General features: G+C 38.9%; 1 protein-coding gene across 1 annotated transcript in view; it reads left to right on the forward strand.

Annotated features, from left to right (window-relative positions):
• Window positions 1-785: 785 nt before the first annotated feature.
• The window catches only part of LOC122814328 (zinc-binding protein A33-like), a 95,337-nt gene continuing 80,588 nt past the window's right edge, over window positions 786-15,534 (forward strand). The window contains exons 1-2 of the mRNA XM_044086915.1: window positions 786-1,224; window positions 6,413-6,508. Of these exons, the coding sequence (XP_043942850.1) occupies window positions 787-1,224; window positions 6,413-6,508 (534 nt within the window). The 5' untranslated portion in view covers window position 786. The remainder of the gene's footprint in view (window positions 1,225-6,412; window positions 6,509-15,534) is intronic.

The raw sequence follows: 15,534 nt of genomic DNA on the forward strand, positions 1-15,534 counted from the left end.
TTTGCACGGGTTGGCCATTTAAGTGAACTATGTTTAAACCTGACTTATCTTATCCTATTTACTTTTACTTTTATGGTGGTACAAAGTGCAGTTAGTCTGAGTAACACCTTTAATATTTGCTCATACATCTCAACTGCCCAGATTTTGCAGAATGTCCAGATTTTTGGTTCATATTCTTAATATAATTTGTGTTTTTTCTGGTAAATCACTGAGGATTGAAGTCACTAAATAATTACATGCACTTGTTTCAGACTTTATATCCTTCAGAAAATGTGTGCCAACACAAATCCTATTATTCTAGCAACTTTCTAAGTCTGTAAGAGCATTGTTTAAAATCTGCCCCATTTATGATCCTTTGTTGGCCCATATTATTGTAGACTTTGTCCAGATTTCTTGTCCTCAGAAATTGAGAGGTACGTAATTCATTTTCCATATACTGCGTGATCAATTTTTTTGCCTAAATCATATAATTGAAATGAAGTTAATTTTATTTCATGTCCCCTTTTATACATCGATAATCTCTTTATCTATTTTTAAAATTCCAATATAATATCCTTTCTTAATCTGTTAAAATTGTTAAATGTACTGATCTGTGACCCAAACTGACTTGCAGTACAGTCGCAAATCTAGTTATAACTACTGTTAGTGGAGTGTTACTTAATACAAAGAAACAAACAAACAATCAAACAAAAAAAAAACAGTTTGAGTTAGGCATGATCTGTCACTCGAAAGCACCTCCTTTGTGAGAGAAAGTGAAACCAAAAGAAAGGCAGACACCTGTTAAAGATGGCTGCGAATGCTGTTTCACAGGAATGTGATGATACAGAGTTTTTAACATGTCCTGTGTGCTTGGAATTGTTTATAAAGCCTGTTATGCTGGATTGTGGACACAATTTCTGCAAGTCCTGTATTGAGAAAGTATGGGACAGCAGTGATAAAGTGCTTGCCTGTCCTGAGTGCAGGGAGGAATTTCAAACCAGGAAATACTCTGTAAACTGGTTACTGGCTAAACAAGTTGAAGCTGTGATACTGAGAACAGGGAGCACAGAAGGGAATTCTGAAGTAAGCCGTTCACCAAACACTGCCTTCTGTGTACAGCATGAAGAGAAACTGAAATTGTTCTGCAAGGAGGATGAGACCCTTGTCTGCATCATCTGTCGGGATTCTGCAAAACACGCTGGTCATAGCTTCTTGCCGATGGATGAAGCAGCCAGCTTGCATCGGGTAAGTGCGTTTGGGAATAAATATTCAAGTCATTGTTAGGGATGATAAAGCCATAAGGCATTTTCAATTCTATCAAAAGGTGGGGTGGGGAAAGTGAGAAAGGATGTTGTACAGACTCTTTTAGCAGTCACATGCCCTGTGACAAGTAAGTGGTATAGAGACATGCTGTAGGCTAGGTTAAAAAAGTAGCAGTTAGGAGAGTCTGTAAGTGTGCCTGAAAAAGAAAACTATCTGTTTTCTAAATAAGTTGTAAACAACAGAAGTGTATAATGGCTAACCTGCATTTTCTCATGTGCTCTTTGTAGCTGAGAGACCTTTCCCAAAAGGAGACTAATGCTATATGAGATCTGTTGTTTCACAATTGGTTGAAAACAGACAGAAATAAAAATAAATATTAGTTGCTTTCCAACTAACTCCATGCCCCTTGTCTGTTACCAAATTAAGCTTATTTCTCTAACTTGATTCTGGAAATATTTAATTTGGGTGAAACCTGTATCTACCCCTCTCCTCTCAAAACATAAACAAGAATTTACACACACACACACACACACACACACACACACACACACACACACACACACACATGCATTGCTTTTCTCCTATATTCTGTCTTCAAGCCCACACCTAGTGGTTAAGCCAATGTAGTGAGTGTTACAGATATTACAGCAAAACTCAAATAGAAAGAGATTTGACAATGTTTTCATAGAAGAGGTTATTTAGCTTAATAACTAATAGCAGCAAATTACGTATTTGACTGTAAGCAACTGGCTTAATGTTATTTTTCAGAGTTGCAGTAGTGAGGGATCAAATGACAGATGAAGGACTAAATGCTACTCTCACTTCTCAGTTTTCAGGAGTAACTCAGCAAGTTTGCAAAGATTCAACAGTTTAGTAACACACCACATTCCATAAGAGGCTGCAGGTAAAAGAACTTTGTAAAATAAAAGAGCACCAACGTTGCGAGTCCACAGTACTATTTAATGAATAAAAATAATAAAACAATGTTAAGCGCTTTCATCAACTAGTATGACTTCTTCAGAACAGAGTACCATTAAAAGTTCAAATTTAAGTACACATTACTAGTTAGTCATTGGTTCTAATCCAACCAATTCTGACAATGAAAAATCACTGCTCATGAATATATAAATAGTCAATTAATTGAAAGTAAAGTATTTTTTACACAGTTACAATTAAAACATAACTCAGAAACCTCTTTGACCACAAAAAGTATGAAATACAACAATCCATTACAATGTAAACTCATTACTTAAAAAATGTATATGACTTTATATTGGATTATAATTTGAAAATTCCTACAATATGCATTGATGTTATTAGACTAAATCTGCCTTTTCCTTAAGAATGGGCATTATGGTAATGAGCACATTACATACAGAATTCTGCAGTGACAACTACCACTGGTGCAGCAGGTAGCACACTCCCCTTTGCTGCAGAAGGTTGTGGGTAATATTCCCACAACAAGTAGAGCGATTACTGATGTAGCATAAAGGGAGTTTTGCACTCCTAACCGAGCTTTCATTTAAAAGAGACATTAAACTGAGGCCCCATCTGCTTGAGTTGATGGAAGCTCAGGTGGATATAACTGATTTTATGGCACCTATAAAACAGAGTAGGGAAAGTTTCCTGATAACCTAGTCTAATTTCTCCTAGTAGTATAAATACTACCTCAAGTTTCCCTTGAAAAAAGGTCTCTAGCCTAGTGGGACTAAGCTGGTCAACAAAGAATAAATTAAATAAAAAAAAAATAATAAAAAGGTATACTTAGCGCCCTAAATGTGTACTTTTGTGTTCAGAAAGTTCATTTGCAGAACAAAACCATTAAGAGAACAACCATGCTATCTAATAACATGGCAGTGTGGAACAGAGATTTCAGTACACAGTCTCCTGAGTTGGTTGAGGCCAGGTGAAGATGATTATAGCACTACAACACAGAGCAATGGAGCTAGGATTTAGGCCACATGAGATTTGTTAGAAAATTTTCATACAAACTTTTGGATATAAAACTGGATGGATTAAAAGGTACAGCAATTACAGGAAGAGCATAAAGCACCAGCTCAGGTGGTGACAGAACAAGACAGGACATTTAGAACAGCAGAATGGCTGGGGGAACAGCATTATTCAGGCAACCACGCATTATAAGAAAATATCAAATATAGTGAAAAAAGGGAACAGGTAATACAACAAATGTCTGTGTTCCAACATGATAGACATATTCTTCTAGCAACTCTTTAATCAGGGTTTGGAGTTGCAAAGACTTGCACAGGATAAGATTAAATGAAGTCAGAAACCCATGGATAAAGCAGAAACCTTGAGGTCAGTAGTAATTTTATTTAATTCCTATATACAGCAAGAATGGCTGTCGCAATGATAGCAATTTTGTGTACAACTTTCTAATGTCTGTATTTATATCTATGTAAATGTACTTGGACTTTAAGAATGTCTAGTACCCATAATGCATAGAGCGCTAACATTTCACTCTTGAAGAAGAAGCTGTGTTGTTAACTTTGTTTTCAGCTGCCATTTTGAATGGTATTAAAGCTACATCATAACTTTGAAATCCTATGTTTAGTGCCATCATGGAACAGCACAGTTCACAGTCTGATACCATAAGTCAACAGCAAGACATATATTAAGGGAAATCTGGAGAAAGACAGAAACATACATTTCACAGTTATTCCTTTCTGACTCTCAAGCACTCCTTGATGAAGATAAGCTCTAGTATTCCATGTTATATCTTGTACAGTTAAGAATGATTCCTGCTGTGCATGAGATGGGCCGGATACATGAACACCTGCACTAAGTGTACACGATCTGTATTCCAGAACATCCCTACTACATTTTTTGTGCTGTCTATTCACTCAGAAAGATTACTAAGTGTCCATGTTGTCTGCACTTTGTGGTAGCCGTTATGAATCCCCCTCAATGTTTAAGGCTGCAAGAAAATCTGTAGGAAAACTAAAATTAGGAGGAAGAAGGTGGGAGTTATGCTTGTGTTGTCTGTTCACTCAGAACAGTGCACACAGTGTAGTTGTTCATGAATCCGGACCAGTCAGTTATCCTGAACAGTAAAGAACAGGGAATGATGTTAGTACACAAGTTGTGGCTATTAGTCCTGGCACTCGTAATTCATTGGAGGTTGGGACAAAACCGGATTATAAATGTAGTTTTATTACCACTTTCTCCTCGGACCATGACTGCATTAGATGGGTTTTGAATACAAAATTGGAACATCATTAGTGATAGCACTGTCTTAGAAGAGAAACTTAATGACAGGTCACTTGTGTATAGAAAGGGAGTCAGATTCAAAAATGCTTTTGAATCTGAAAAGAGACAACAGAGACATAATATGACAAATGGAATGTTTAAGTGAGTTGTTGCAGTTACTGCAAGAGTATAATCTGTTGTGACATATTCACAGTAAAAGGTGAACAGTTCAAAGTTAAGGGGAAATATAACTGCCTATTAAGAGGGGTTGTTTACTTAGCCTTATGCCAGGCTTGTCTTGGATTTTATGTGGGCAAAACTGAGTGCATGTTGAAAGAGAATCTATAAACATCTTTATCAGATTAGGACTAAAAGCAGTATAAATGCCCTATCTAAACACCTTATTGACTGGCCTTAGCATGAATTTAAATTTGTGGTGCTTGAACGATTAAACGTGAATCCGACTGGTGACCAAGAGGACTGCTGCTGGAGAAGAAAGAGTTCTTTTGGCAATTACATTTTAATGCAGGAAGTGCCCCAGGTTTAAATTACGTCTCCATGATCACTTGTTTGCTTAAATTAAAAGCAAATAGGCAATTCTTCTTCTTCTTTTGGCTTTTCCCAGTTAGGGGTTGCCACAGAGGATCACCTTGTCCGCTCATGATTGGTAGTGGAGTTTTTATGGTGTTGAGTTGCCAGCCCGGTGCCCAACCTTCCACAGAAGGCAGACACATGCATGCACACCTAGGGCCAATTTAGAGTGTTCAATCCACCTACAGCATGTCTTTGGGATGTGGGAGGAAACCAGAGCACCCAGAGGAAACCCACGTGACCACAGAGAGGACATGCAGACTCCACACAGAAGGACGAGGCTCGAACCAGAGAACCTCTTAAATACTTACTTTAGTTCTGCATTATGTGGCTTTAAGAGTTTACATTTGCTATTCTTATGAGTTGCATTGGGTTTTAGTCTTGTAATGTTTTATGTAGGTGACATTTACAAATAGCTGCAGCTATTATGGAGCACTTTAGCTTTATAGAATGAGTTTAAGGAGATCATGTGACTTTTCACTAGGTTTTAAATTCAATAGCATGGTGATTTTGTTTTATCTGATGAAGTCTTTATTTGTGTTAATGGCAAAAGTGCTCATCTGTTTTGTATATTAAAATGGCGGGTTGTTTTGCAAAAATGTTCATCTATGTTTTATTTTGGGCACATACCTGCCACTTGCATGCTACCTCTCCTCACATCATTCTTGGCTACAGTTGAGGAAACTCTCTCTCTCTCTCTTTCCCTGTCTCTGCTTAGTCTGCTATTTCTACAACCAGTTTTTGAACTAGTAGCAGCTTGGGCTGCGAACATACAGCTAGTTAGTTTAGAATTACTTTCTGGCCACAGCTTGCTACAAGGTATATCCACTTTAACCTCAAAGTGATTGCATGAGGCATAATTTTGAATCCTAGGATAGGAGTTTATGTGTGAGAAATATGCTGGCAGAATTCAGTTTTCTCTGAACTTCCATCACAGAAAAGTATTCTGTTATGCTCTTGTCATCCATAGCTCATAAAATACAGAGTCAGGTCAAGAAGTATAAAACAACAATTAATAAAACTTTTATTTGTCTGATGCAGAAAATTTTGTGGCTTTTTCAAACTTTGAAGAGAAAACCAGTGGAATGTTCACTGCAGATGTATGCTTGACAATCTAAACTGATGGTACCCCCTTTAATCTATTTGTAATTCGGGTCTCCTTGGGAACATGATTGGTGAATTAGATACACAGCTAGTGGCTGATAAGTAGTAACCAATGCTTAGAAAAGTCTGGAACTACTAAATCTAGTTGGTTAACCCTTGGAGGGAGCTATGCCCATGAGTTAAGAGTATAACAACAGGAATGAAGGAAGCTGTATAACAGATTCTATCTCTCATCTTTGTAAAGCTGAAATATTTTTTGTTCCTACAGGGCAAAATTACCACAGCACAAGCTGATCTTCAACCAAGACTTCAGGAGCTTGTGGAACTACAGACCAAACAAGAACAAAAGATTTTGGATATCAAAGTAAGTATATTTTAATGTGTTAGTTATTTGGTGCAGATCTTTTTGTATGCCACACTAAAATTATGTATAAATGGTGAACTCTACTCTAGACTTGTTTTCTATAAAATAAATTCCCATGACCAATTTTCTGTAAAAGAGCCACGTTGTAATTTTAATGTCAATATAATTTACAGCAAAACATGTCTCCTGCTGTGTTTGTGCCACTTGACTGGCAGCCTATCATTCTACAATATGGGAAGTGACATTATTTGTTAAACTGGTAAATCACTGCTTTTGCTTTTCTTTATTCATGGTGTGGTGAAAAAGTCAACGTTTTGCATAGAGAGTTTTGGCTGTACTCTGGACATTTTCATAACCAAGGGAACAAAGGAGGTTAAGCTGAGATGCAGTGTAGCTTTTCTGTCCTCTGTACAAATTTTAGTGCTCCATTTTGCTGAGCTGCAGTGAGATGCTTAGTAGGTGTCCTGCTGTGTCTGTGTTACAAGATGTGACATATAACTGACCCCTATAAAATAAGGAAAGTGGCTTTGCATGTTTAATTTTATTACTTAGACTGCTATACCACCTCTGCTTACTGTGTTTTGCTTCATTTATACTTGGGAAAAATCTGCATTTTACATTGAGAGTTTGCTTTGTGAGACAAAATAATTTAGTTGTTCTCTGGGCATCATATTAGCCCAGTGAATAAAAAAGGTTAAATTGACTAGCCGTATAGCTTTTCTGCATTGTGTTTAAGTTGATGTACCTTACACACCTTTATGTTCCATTTGCAGGCTGGAGTTGAGCACAGTGCACTCTATGGTTGTAGGCCATTCAGATTAACCTAGCATATAGAGCTAGTGTTGCCATGTAATCCAGTTTTACTTTATTCTCCCACTGTGCTCAATTTAACAGTTATCACTTGTCCATAGTTGTGCTGTGAGCTTCACTGTGCATGTAGCTGCTGAGCTGGCATTATTATAACGTCTAGTATTCATTATAAGTTCTTATTCCAAACTTTCTTCAAAGGTTGAGTAAGTGGCCAAAAAAAAAGGTCAAGAAATGTGAGCCCTTGTAAGAAATAAACTGTTGTGGATAGCATGAAAGACAAATCAACTTCTTTAACCAGTCTTGTAACACTGGGTATTCCTAGACAATGCAGAATGCGTGTTTAATGCTGACAGACAGTGAATTGTTATGTGACCTGCATGATGTGATCTGTGAAAGGTGGAAGTATCTTCACAACACAGAGGTAGCCCTTTCACCTAGAAAGGTGGCCTGTGAGCACTGCAATGTGCCATCTTCACGTTATTCATGTGTTTTTTTATGTATTCATTTATTTTATTTTATTTGTAGCTGGGTAGGCCTGGTCATTTAATTATTATGACAGAAAACATATTGCAGAAGTTGTAAGAAGTTGTATGAAAAACAAACAAACAAACAAAAAAACCAAGCAAGTTCACATGACAACCATAATATCTGTTTATGTGAATGCATAACAAGACAAGCCAGGACAGCACGTATTTCACATTTATTGTTGGAGAAAGAACAGTTCTATGGAGAAACAAACAAATTCACATTCACTTTCATGTTACAGTCATAATTATGTTTAAAAAGGAAGTCAGTTTATGTCTGTGAATAACATGATGGCGTGTATGTGTGTGTGTGTGTGTGTGTGTGTGTGTGTGTGTGTGTGTGTGTGTGTGTGTGTGTGTGTGTGTGTGCGTGTGTGTGTGAGTGCATGTGTTTGTGTATTTACAGGATCTACTACAAGTGTTTTTGTGCTAAATGCTTGCAAATCATTTGCTCATTGCCATTTACTCAAAGTTGTCATTCCTTAACTCCCACTGTTCTATTACTGAATGAAATGATGTAGGAAGAAGCATACCAGGATCCACAGACAGTATTTTATTGAGCGCTTTCGTTTTCTAAAATAAAAAACATCATCAGAATAAGGCAAATACAGAAAAAACAATAACTGGCCCAACTTATATAACACTCTTAATCTCATAAGTGTTAATTATCAATCAACTTAAAGGTATAAGCCTCTGAAACACACATACAAACAATAAATATACTCCCTAATAATAAATAATAAATAATAAATAAATGCAGAATAATAACATCTAGAATTTAAATAATTCCATCTGTTGCTAATAAAAATTGAATTTTTTTAAGACTTATACAAATAAACGACACAAAATTGTGTAAAAAATATATATGCATGTTTAAATAAACACACTATAAGATTTCCATATAAATATATACATAAATATCTAAAACCATGTTATAGACTACATATTATTTACATATAGCCCTCTGCCCTCAATCTAAGTATAGGGCTAATAGAGATATTAGTATTAAGACCTGGTTGTTCAGTGGCATTAGTCCTCATCTGCTACCTTAATTCATGCAACTCTAAAAAAATTGTTAGCCGGGCCCTCCCTAGCCCCCATTATTACCTGTTCTAAGACTGTGAATTTGAAACTGTGACCCTTGTTATTATGAATATGTGCCGCCAAAGCATTTTTTAAGTCCTGCTTTTTTATATCGTAATAATGCTGATATACCCTACTTCTAAGGGCATTAATAGTCTTGCCAATATAAAATCTTGGACATGACTGGCAAAGAGCAAGATAAACTACAGATTTACTACAACAACAAAACTTCTCCTTATGGAAATGTCTGCCATAATTGGGAATAACAATCTCCGTGCCCTCCATAATGTATTTACATTGGAGGAAAAACCCACATTTTGACATACCCCCTAACCATATGTTATTATTCATATTTCTCTCTAACATATTCTTGAAGGTGATGTCCTTCTGATAGACAATTTTTGGGGCCTTCCCCACAATTTCAAGATAATCTTGACTGGTATAAAATAAATTCCAATTATGTTGGATAATCTGAATAATATCAGTAAATTGCCTGTTATACTTAAAAATGGCTGATCTTTTAAAATCAGTTTCAACCTTGGATATACCCTCATTTTGAGAAATACCTTTTCCAAGTAAAGGGAAAAAAATATCCTGTTTCCTTTATCTATTACTTCTTGTAAAATCTGGTCCAAAAAAAGTTCAGGGTACCCCCTTTGTAAAAGCATGCCCTTCAGTACTTCAATTTGATGTATAAAATCCTCCCATTCAGAAATCATACGGGCTAGACGAACAGCCTGACCGTTTACCAATGATTTTTTCTGGTGTAGTGGGTGGAAACTATTAAAATGTAGAAGGGCATTAGAATTAGTGGGTTTCCTAAAAATTGTAGTACTAAAATCTTTTTTCTCCACATTTTTCTTAATTGTAATATCTCATCATTCCCTGAAGTATAACTAAAATCTAAGAAATCTGTACTTTGCTTTATATAGGACAAAAAATTATTACGATCTTCATTATTGCCATGCCAAAAAATAATAATATCGTCCAAGTACCTACCATAATACTTCCAATATTGGACATACTGACTATTAAAAATAAATTCTAATTCCAGAAAGCCAGGACAATATTGACAAATATAGGGGCACATATAGCCCCCATTGCTGCGCCCTTACATTGCTTAAAGAGCTGTGCTTCAAAGACAATGACATTAGTATCTAAAACGAATTCCATTAGGGTTCTAATAGTCCTAATAAGCTCATGTCTAATGTTAGAATACCGACATAAAAATAAATAAAACCACTCTACACCCAATTCATGTGGGATTACAGAAAACAGATCTCTAACATCAGTTGTCACAAAGATGAGGGGATCATCATACAAATTCTTGTTGATTTTCTTTAATAAATCCCAAGAATCCTTTACCACCCATCCACAATCATTAAGTACTGATTTAAGCTGTGTGTCTATAAATTTTGCAATAAAATATGTTTTTGATGCCTTTGCATCAACAATAGGCCTAAGGGGTGGGTTTGCTAAATCCTTATGTAACTTTGATATACCAAAAATGGTGGGAATTTTTGGGGACTTAACCTCCATAAAGTTATACACATCTATACTAATTTCTCTATTTAATAATAATTCATCTAAAATTATGTCCACCTTCCTATATAAGATATTTTTCTCATTCAAATTTATCTCACAATATACATCAGTATACAGTATACCAAACATTTTTTCAATATAAGAATTAGTATTCATAATAACCATAGCAATAAGTTTCATAACTCTGATCACCCTGTTGCAGACATCATTTACTAATTTGCTCTCATTTATATTTAGATTGTTGTCCATGACCAAATGCTTCCTCTTATTCATAAAAAGCTTGCGTATATCATATTCACACATTTTCTCAAATGTCTTTTCTACAGGATTCAAGGGGGGGGTTAAATAAAACTAGTTTTTTTGCACAATTCATGGTCTATAGAGGTGAGAGACATCACTTTAAAGAAGAAAGATAGAACAGTTCTATGGAGAAACAAACAATTTCACATTCACTTTCATGTTACAGTCATAATTACATGTTTAAAAAGGAAGTCAGTTTATGTCCGTGAATAACATGATGGCGTGTGTGTGTGTGTGTGTGTGTGTGTGTGTGTGTGTGTGTGTGTGTGTGTGTGCGTGTGTGCGTGTGTGCGTGTGTGTGTGTGTGTGTGTTTATAGGATCTGCTACAAGTGTTTGTGTGCAAAATGCTTGCAAATCATTTGCTCATTGCCACTTACTCAAAGTTGCCATTCCCTAACTCCCACTATCCTAGTACTGCTTAGTTACCTGGCCCTTTCACCACCCGACTCTACTAAACTGTATAGTATGACCAGATCCATAAATCTTACCCTAAAATTCCCATCCATTTCCTAACCCTCATCATATTATTCTCCTCCTACTCTGTAACCCTAAAGTCCCCAATCACTCCCTAAAACTCTAAAACTCAGATCCTGCTTTCTAAACGTAAAGTTTCCTCCAATCACTCCATGAACCTAAAGCTCTACACACACACCACCATCCTAAACCTGAAATCACTTCCTGCTCTCTAAAGGTAAAACTCACTTCCAGCTCCCTAAACATAGTTATCTGATCACTCCCTAAATCTAATTTCCCTTCCTGTTCCCTAACCTTAAAACTCTTCCTGAACCCTGAACCTAAATCTCCAACTCATTGCCTGAAACACTAACCTACACTCCCAAACCTCCCATTCCTTCCAGCAGCTGTCATAGGTTCATAGGTTCATAGGTTCATAGGTTCATACTAGGCTATCTGCCCGAGGGCATTTACAAGCCTAGCCCATAGTTTTGTGGCTTACGCCACCCCTTTAGTACGGGGAACTATACCCATTATTTTGCTGTGCCTCTGTTGAGCAGTGACACTGAGGTAATCCCTGGGGTATATCTGCGATCTCCCATCCATTGGTCAAGATTTATCTTGAACAAGGCCAGCGAGGTGCTCTGCCTCACATATACCGGGATTTTATTCCACAGCATAGGGAGTCTTTGGGTGATGAATCTATCCCTCCAGCACGTCCTATTAATAGCCGTGTCGAGGTTTAAGTCTCCCGCCCTTGTGACTCTGACAGATCTAGATTTTTGAGGTGAAGCATATTCATCAAATCTGGGTTTGACATGGCCTTGTATGTTAGGCAAAGGTCACCTCTGAGCAAGCGATGGCGACTGAATAGAGCTGGAGTTCTTTCAGTCGGGCAGGATAGGACAGATGTTTGAGACCCTTTATCCTTTTGGTGAGGAACTTTTGTGGCCTCTCCAGCTGCTGCAAGTGTCGGGTCAGATACATTCCGAATGGGGCATTGTACTCAATCATTGGTCTGATGAGTGATGAGTATAGGGAGACTATGACCTCCTTGATCTAGATGAGAATCCCTTCATGATAAGGTGGGCAATGTAGAAGGTCTTCCTAACTACTTTAGCTACATGGGTGTCGAATGACAGACTACTATCAACCTGGGTCCCCAGGTCCCTGATAACTTCTTCTGTGCTCAGTGGATTGCCACCTATTTGGTAGCTAGGGGTAACCTTGTTTTTCGAAGGGTATGACTATGCATTTTTGGCATTTAACTTTAGGCCATGGCTCTGGCACCAGTTATCCGTTTCTGTGAGACCCTTCTGAAGGATATCTGTGTCAGATGTGTTTTCTACTATGGCACCCAGTTTGCAGTCATCTGCAAACTTTGTCGCTCATAACCCTCCTGTGTTTGCTTGTACTTGGAAAAGTAGATGCCAAACAAGAGTGGGCCCAGGACTGAGCCCTGTGGTACACCACTTGTGACAGGCTTTGAGTCTGACATGGCGCCAGCAACTCTGACCCTGTGGGTTCTGTCACTCAGCCAGTTTGCAACCCATCTTGTGATGTATGGGTTAACATTTAAGCTGATGAGTTTTCAATGATACCAGTGGGGTATTGTATCGAAGGCCTTCGCCAGATCGAGGTAGGCTGTATGGACTGCCTTTCCTCATCAATGGCTTTGGTGACTGTTTGAAAAAGTCAACCAAGTTTAGAAGGCATGATCTGCCTTTGACAAAGCCAAACTGGGATGGATCCAAAGTCTGCAAATTCCTATGTCTTTATTTATGAGGTCCATTATGATCCTCTCCATGGCTTTGCAGATAAGGCTTGTCAAGCTAATGGGCGGTAATTTCCAGGGTCGGTGGAGGCACTGCCTTTGTGAAGTGGGACCACAGTTGCAGTGCGCCACTCCTGGAGTACGTATCCAGAGGTAAGACTATGATTAAACAGCTGTCCTAGCTGTGGGTTTAATTCCTCGTTGAGTTAAGTGGAGCACACAGCCGGGACACCATCAGGTCCCATGGATGCTGTGTTTTTGCTTTGGAGAGCAGTTCTCACTTGGGCCTTGGAGATGTTTGGGGGGCTGCAATCGCTTGGTATAGATATCTCTCCTTTTGGGGGGGGGGAGTTTGCACTGAACCTGTCAGCCAGTATGTTGGCAATGTCTGTAGGATCAGTAATCTTCACATCATTTGAACTAGTTCTGAGCATATCTGGGAGTTTCCTCCCAGGTTTCTAACTATAGCTAAAGAAGGCCTTATGATTGTCTTTTGAGTCTTTAGCTATTTTTCTCTCAAAATTTGCTTTGGATGATTTTATGAGAGCTCTTAGTTTTTTACTTATAGTGATCAAGGGTGTCTTACCTTTTAAGGATTTTGCTCTATCTTGTAGTAGCTTCCTCCTTTTGTTGTAGAGTTTGTTTATGGCTGGGGTCCACCAGACTGGACGCTTGCCTTTGGTACAAAGAGTCTTTGTTTTGCTTGGGATTGCCTTATCCATGCAGTCCTGCAGGTGCTGGTAGAAGGTATTTGTAAGTGATTCAGCGGCTTGAGTACTGTTTCTGCCGGCTCGGGGCCTTAAAGGAGACCACACTAGTCTTTAGAAGTGTGAAGTCGGCTTTCAGAAGTTCTTTACTGTGGTCTTTTTTATTTCAGGTGGGGGTGGGATGAGGACCTCCAGCGAGATTAGTTGTGATCTGATCTCACCAGTGAGGGGTATACTTCGGTGTTGAACATTGTGCTCCCATGTTCGTGATGATGAGATCAAGTATGTTTTCTCCTCTTGTGGGGATGGTGACTAGTTGTTCCATGGCATTTGAGTTTATGAATTCCAGGAACTTTTGGGCTAGGGTGTTCGGGCTTGAGTAGTGTTCCCAGTCTATATTAGGGTAATTGAAGTCACCTAGTATGATGGTGTTTGGTGATACATTTATCCCTCTAGTGTTTTCAGGAAGGCCATGTGAGGTTCCTGAGTTTGTGAGGTGGCCTGTAACATGCTACAATTTGTAGAGCAGTCTTGCCTATGGTTAATTGCACCTGGATGGTCTCCGATGCATCGTGCGTTGCCACCAGTCTTGAGGTGTGGGTGTCTTTGATGAATATGGATACCCCACCTCCTTTCTTGGTATTGTCCGGATTTTGGGGCGGAGCATGATAAGAGGTAAAACCTGATAGTGCTGGGGTGCTCTCAGGAGCCTTGAACCAGGTTTCTGTCACTGCACAGACATCGATGTTCTCCATACTGAGAAGGGCCTCGAGTGCGTGCATTTTGAGATTTAGACTTCTGGCATTGAGCAGCATTACCCTTAGTTTTTGCCTTTTTGTGTTCTAGGGTGGTAGGTTTAGAATTTGAGCCTTGCCTAAAAAGGCACTATGGGGTGGCAAGAGCCTTTGCCAACATCCGGAATCCCAGGGTGACAGGTGCAAGCCGTCCCTTATGACAGCGTGGCTTGTCCAGCATGTCATCCCAGGCAGACAGACATTGGATCCCCTTTGAATGACACCAGAGTTTAAGCCAATTGTTAAAGCTGATCATCTTATCTCTGTATTGTGGCATCATTCTTGGTGAAGGTAGGATACTGCTCAAGGTCAGGGTCATACCTGCCTGGGCTACATAATCAGAGAGCTCCTCAATGTCTCTTTTCATGTAGTCCAAGGAGGTACGTCTCAGGTCGTTTACACCAGCATGGACAATGACTGAGTCGTGTTTGTACCTGCTGTTGAGAGACCTGAGTGCTTGCGTTATGTGGCGGATTCTAGCGCCCGACAGGCAGCTTACTGTGACCTTCTCCTTACTCAGTCTGGTGAGCGGGACGTCAGTGTGTCTGACTATGGAGTCACCAATGACTAGTGTGTCTGGCATTGTGTTTGGCCTTAAGGGCTGTGACTGTTTGACACTCTGACTGTGAGGTCTATGTGTTGCAGGTGTTGTGTTCTGAGGTGGTGGTTGTTTGGGTGTCTGCTTTGGTGGCCTCTGCTGTTTTGGTAGATTTTGATCAGAGCCACGAGTATGTCTTTGTGTGTTTATGTGTATGATTTGAGGTTGTGATGGTACTATGTGAGACTGGGTCTATAGTGTGTGGTAACCTTCTCCTCCTGACTGGTCTTGCCAGTCCTATGTTGAGAGAGCTCAGCCTCCAGTTTGGCCGTATAGTTGCATCTCTCGCATGTATTTGTGTTTTGTGGGAGGAGGAGAGGGTTGTCTGTGTACATGAGGCAATTGTAACATTGCCTCAATATTCCCAGGTTCACCAGCTGAGCAGGAGAGGACACTAGCAACTGATCCTCGACATGCTAGAAGGACTAGACAAAAAC

Source organism: Protopterus annectens, chromosome 10.part0 (genome assembly GCF_019279795.1).
Source record: "Protopterus annectens isolate FY-2018-M chromosome 10.part0, PAN1.0, whole genome shotgun sequence".
Lineage (NCBI taxonomy): Eukaryota > Metazoa > Chordata > Ceratodontiformes > Protopteridae > Protopterus > Protopterus annectens.